Consider the following 6,215-nt stretch of genomic DNA (forward strand, 5'->3'; position numbering starts at 1 on the left):
GTTTCTTTTTTACAAAAAGATGGAGTCTCATTCAAAGTTTACCCACTATTTAACATAAAATTATGGAGCTTGTTCACAATGAATTTAAGTAGGCTTTTCCAATATTATAAATAAGTAAAACCTCTTGTGATCTTTCTGTCTATATAGATTTTTGTTTGGGGGTGTAGAGAGTAGTAATTGTATATGAAATTATAAAACTGTTATGATTAGTAGAGAAAATCTGGATTGTACAGAAAAGTATGGCAAAGAAAATTAAGATTTAATAATTTCTAGTCATACATGTGTACCATGCATGTATATATGTATAATGAAAACCATGTTTTTAAACACTTTATCTTGCACATTTTTCACACATTTCAAAATATTCATGTAAATAATTTTTCATGTCTGTATGGGTCATATATACAGATGTACCATGAGTAATACTGAGAAAGATCATCTTTATATATGCATGTTTTCTCATGTCTCTACTTCCTGTATATGATTCGTACTTAGATAAGAGACTCCATAAAGCTAACTGAAAGAGGGCCTACGAGTTTTATCTAACGGTGACAAATTTCCCCCAACCATCGCCCGCCTCCGTTTATTTATTTTTTTAAAATATGGACATTTTTATTGATCAGTGTGTTTGCAGAAATTTTTATCATAAAGCATTTTCCGTCCATTAACTTTACTTACTGAATACATGCCACTACTTTTTTTTTACTCTTATAATTGATGTAAATTTTACATACAGTAAAATTTACAGATCTTAGGTGTATAGTTTGATGAAAATTAACTCTGGTTCTGATGGTGGTCTTGTAGGTGCAAAGCCCAGTTGCCTAATTTTAGCTTAGAGTTACTTGCCTCAGCTCCCACCAAGAAAAAATAGTGTGCTTATCACAGTTTCCCTCTCCTTTCTTTCAGATGCTGAGCTTTTTATACCACCAAAGATCAACAGAAAAACCCAGTGGAAACTGAGCCTTCTAGAGTGACTCTGACCCCAGTTAGGAGGGCTCTGGCAGAGAAGACTTTTCCTTCCACTCCTCACTCCTCGAGGCCTGGCTGCTGGGAACTGCGGAGAGTAAGACCATCTACTTTAGCATTACGGAGAGCTGCTCTGTGCAGCAGACCTCAGCAGACACCAATTCTATTTTACTTTGCATATAATCTTAATCGTTAGCAAGGCTTTAAGCTTTAACCCATACAGCATCATTTCGTAAAAATTACTGTTCTTCTACTTAGCACTGATTGAGAGCATATTTCTGGTATTTATGGTAATTAGGACACTGGGTTTCATTCCCAGCTACAGGTCAGAATCATATTGGGACCGTAGACAAATCACAGAATTGATTTGTGCCTCAGTTAATTGGGAATGTTTCGTGGCTGCTACCTCAGACGTGTGAAGAAAAGTTAAATAATGTTTTCGAATTGTTTTATGTTCCTTGAGGAAAGCCTTATGTATAAATAACTAATGGCTATTAGAGCTCCCAACAATAGGTCGAATTTAATCATTTAAATGACTTCACCTTGAACTAAAGCAAAATGAAAAGTGAAATCTCTCCTTTGATATTCTAAGCTTTCCTATGCTGCCATTGCTTATTTTGTAATATCTTACCAGGTCATGTGCTTCCAGTTATAACTGGTTTGAGCCTCCTATCACTACAGTGTCCATACGGACTATTTTTATTGCCTGTGAATGTTCTGCTAGAGTTAGCAGTGTTAGAGCTGGAACAGATTAGAATTTCTGAAACAGTATTGCGTACGTTTGGGATGGTGAGCAGTGTGCATCATAGGCATGAATAGTAGTAAGTTACTCCTTTTTCTCCAAATGTTGCTTCTTTTAACATAATGTTTTTGTTAGTATCTAGGCCATTTCATTTATTTTTCTTTATGGTGCTTAACTGACATCTGTCTTTTAGTTATTTTCTTTGGAAGAAATGAGAATGTTATCTCTTTTTGGTGAGTCTAGAAAAAAGCTTAGTTTGTTTTGACAACAGTTTTGTGGCTGACTCTTGGGTAAGGTTAACAATCTCTTTCATGCTTTTAATACCAGAACCAGACCTTTATTACTCTACGTAAACTAACAGGAAGTCAGAGTATAGGTGTACCCAGAATTGTGTAACTAAAGAAGCCTTTTCCTAGTATAGCAAAATGTAAACTTGAGAATCTAGGTGTGTTCACTGTATAATTCAACTTTTCTGTGTGTCTGAAAATTTTCACAGAATAATAGAAAAAGTAGAAGAAGAATATCTATAATTAAGTGCCCAACGTTGAAAGGCTGCAAGTGCTTTGTGACTACTCTTTGGTGTGGATTAATGAACATGGTAACTTACATGTCATTTTAATATATTATAGTGCTCTTGCTATGGATAATAGTAAAGGGACCCATGCTGATGGGTGGAAAATAGAAGTAAATGTGTCTGTTGATAATGGTGTGACTTTGCATGGATGTTCACTTTCCTTGAAATAATATATTGAAGCAGCAAAAAAGAATTTGTGTGAATACAAATTACTATCAATTACTCTCTCTCTGAGCAAGATGGAATTTTATTCATTTGGAGTAGAAGCAGGTGAGACCAGACCTTCCAAATTGAAGGCCAAGTCAAGGGTGAATTCATGGGGAAAAGTGCTGTGTATGGGCAAAGGAGAAACTCCTGGGAGTTGGGAATGCTTAATTTGGGGAAAAGATTCTGTTAAGTTCTAGAGAAGAGTATATAATTCTCCCCCCAAATTTGGCCTCTTCCCAAAGCAAATTCATGCAAGAAGCTAAAAGCCTCAGTTATTTAGTTTGTTCCATAGAATCAGCTTTGTTCAGATGCTCCCGACATCAAGAGGAAACTTGCAGAGGACTTTCTCTGATAAATAAAAGCACATTTTAAATTTAGACTTTTTTTAAAAAACAGAGGCAGGAGCCAATGTTTTTATTATGTCTTTATGAGTATAGCTTGGTGTAATTTCTTAGCATTGCCGCGTATTTTAAAATAAATTTATTTTCCATATGTATCTACATATGTACACACATGCACACATCTGGGGGATTTTTCATAGTCATAACTGAAGAGGATTTCTTAAAAATAAATAAAACTTGAAGGCATTTTGAGTTTATTTTTGTGCATGGTGTAAAGGTATGTTCTCACTTCATTGGTTTACATGCAGCTGTCCAACTTTCCCAGTATCACTTGCTTAAGAGACTGTCTTTTTCCCATTTTATATTCTTGCCTCCTTTAAGGTTTAATTGACCATAGGTGTGTGGGTTTATTTCTGAGCTCTCTGTCTCGTTCCATTGATCCATGTGTCTGTTTTTGTGCCTATATCACACTGTTTTGATTACTGTAGCTTGGTAGTATTGTCTGAAGTCTGGAAGGTTTATGCCTCCTGCTTTGTTCTTTTCCTCAGGATTACTTTGGCAATCCTGGGTCTTTTATGGTTCCATGTAAATTTTAGGATTATTTGTTCTAGTTATGTGAAAAATGTCATAGGTAAGTTGACAGGGATTGTGTTAAATATGTAGACTGCTTTCAGTAGTAGGGTCATTTTAATAATATTAATTATTCCATTTCAAGAGCATGGGATCCCTTTCCATTTCTTGGAATCATCTTTAATTTCCTTTAATGTTTTATACTTCTCAGCATATAAGTCTTTCATCTCCTTGGTCAGGTTTACTTCTAAGTATTTTTATTTTGGGGCTATGATTTTAAAAGGTATTTTTTTTTACATTCCCTTTCTGATATTTCATTGTTAGTGTAAAGAAATGCAACCAGTTTCTGTACGTTAATTTTGTATCCTGGTACTTTACTGAATTTGTTTATCAGTTCTAGTAGTCTTTGTGTGGAGTGCTTAGGATTTTCTGTATACAGGATCATGTCATTTTCATGTCACAATGAAAATTTTACCTCTTCCCTACCAATTTGGATACCTTTTTTCTTTTTCTTGTCTTGCTGTGGTTAGGACTTCCAGTTCTATGTTCAGTAGAAGTGGTGAAAGTGAGCATCCTTGTCTTGTTCCAGATTTTAGCAGGAGGGCTTTCAGCTTTTCACCATTGAGTATTATATTGGCTGTGGGTTTGTCATAAATAGGTTTTATTATGTTGAGATATGTTGCCTCTCTACCCACTTTGGAAAGAGTTTTTATCATGAATGGACGCTGAATTTTGTCAAAAGCTTTTTCTGCATCTATTGAGATGATCATGTGGTTTTTGTCTTGTCTTTTGATGTGTTGTATCACATTGATTGATTTGCATACGTTGAACCATCCTTATGAAGTTGGGATGAATCCCACTTGGTGTATGATTTTTTTAAAAAAAATAAATTTATTTATTTATTTATGGTTGTGTTGGGTCTTCGTTGATGCTCATGGGCTTTCTCTAGTTGCGGAGAGTGGGGGCCACTCCTCATTGCAGTGTGCGGGCTTCTCACTGCAGTGGCTTCTCTTGTTGTGGAGCATGGGCTCTAGGCACGCAGGCTTCAGTAGTTGTGGCGCACAGGCTTAGCTGCTCCGTGGCATGTGGGATATTCCCGGACCAGGGATCGAACCCGTGTACCCTGCATTAGCAGGCAGATTCTTAACCACTGCACCACCAGGGAAGTCCCATGTATGATCTTTTTTATGTGTTGTAGGATTCAATTTGCTAATATTTTGTTGAGAATTTCTGCATTTGTATTCATCAAAGATACTGGCTTGTAATTTTCTTTTTAGGTGATACCTTTGTCCAGTTTTGGTATCAGGGTGATGGTGGCTTCATAGAATGTCTTTGGTAGTGGTCCCTCCTCTTCAGTGTTTTCAGAGAGTTTGAGAAGGATTGGTATAAGCTCTTCTTTGTATGTTTGGTACAATTCACCTGTGAAGCCATCCAGTCCTGGACTTTGTAGGGAGTTTTTTCAAATTGTCTATTTCTTCTTGATTCAATTTTGGTGGGCTCTATGTTTCTAGAAACTTGTCTATTACGTCTAGGTTTTCAAATCTGTTGGTATATAATTGTTTATAGTATTCCCTTATAGTTTTTTGTATTTCTGTGTTACTGGTTGATTTTTCATTTATTTTGTTTATTTAGGTTCTCTTGTCTTTTTGTGCCTGGAGAGTTTTGTCAATTTTGTCTACCCTTTCAAAGAACCAGCTCTTGCTTTTATTGGTTTTTTTTTTTAATCTGTATTTTATTTACTTCCTCTCTGACCTTTATTCTTTCCTTTCTTCTGCTGACTTTTTGTTTGTAATTCTTTCAAGTGGTTGGTTAGGTTGAGATTTTTCTTGTTTTGTAAGGAAGGCCTGTATTGTGATAAACTTCCCCCAGAACTGGTTTTGCTGCATCCCATAGATTTTGTATGGTTGTATTTTCACTGTCATTTGTCACAAGGTAATTTTTCATTTCCTCATTGACCCATTGTTTTTTTAGTAGCATGGTGTTTAGTCTCCATGTAATGGTTTTTCGCATTTCCTTTTCTGTGATTTCAGGTTTCATGCCATTGTGGTCTGAGAAGATGCTAGAAATAATTCCTACACTTTTAAATTTGTTGAGGTTTGTTTTGTTCCCTGGTATGTGGTCAGTCCTAGAGGATGTTCCATGTGCACTTGGAAAGAATGTGAATTCTGGTTTATTGGATGTAATGTCCTGGAAACATCAATTAACTCTAACTGTTCTATTGTATCTCTAGAAGAGATCACAGGCAAAACATTCTGATATAAATCGTACCAATGTTTTCTTAGGTCAGTCTTCCAACGCAATGGAAATAAAAATAAATGGGACCTTGTCAAACTTGGAAGCTTTTGCACAGCAAAGGAAACCATACACAAAACGAAAAGACAACCTAAAGCATGGCAGAAAATATTTCTAAATGATGCTATGGACAAGGGCGTAAATTCCAAAATATACAAACAGTTCATACAACTCAACAAACAACCAAATCAAAAAATGGGCATAAGACCAAAATACACATTTCTCCAAGTAACACATACAGGTGGCTGAGGCACATGGAAAGGTGCTCAACAGCGCCAATTATTAGAGAAATACAAATAAAAACTACAATCAGGTACCACTTCACACAGGTCAGAATGGCCGTCATTAAAACTCTATAAAATAACAAATGTTGGAGAGGATGTGGAGGAAAGGGAACCCTCCTACACCACTGGTGGGAATGTAAGTTGGTGCAGCTGCTATGGAAAACAGTATGGAGGTTCCTCAGAAAACTAAAAATAGAATTACCATATGAGCCAGCAATCCCACTCCTGGGCATATATCC

General features: G+C 36.1%; 1 protein-coding gene across 2 annotated transcripts in view; it reads left to right on the top strand.

Annotated features, from left to right (window-relative positions):
- The window catches only part of ELP1 (elongator acetyltransferase complex subunit 1), a gene marked incomplete at both ends in the record, with an annotated part of 57,785 nt that extends 56,811 nt beyond the window's left edge, over window positions 1-974 (top strand). For both annotated transcript variants that reach the window (XM_079706069.1, XM_079706068.1), the window contains one exon: window positions 907-974. In XM_079706069.1, the coding sequence (XP_079562195.1) occupies window positions 907-974 (68 nt within the window). The remainder of the gene's footprint in view (window positions 1-906) is intronic.
- Between the last annotated feature and the right edge of the window lie 5,241 nt (window positions 975-6,215).

The sequence above is a fragment of the Hyperoodon ampullatus genome, assembly GCF_949752795.1.
Source record: "Hyperoodon ampullatus genome assembly, chromosome: 6".
Lineage (NCBI taxonomy): Eukaryota > Metazoa > Chordata > Mammalia > Artiodactyla > Ziphiidae > Hyperoodon > Hyperoodon ampullatus.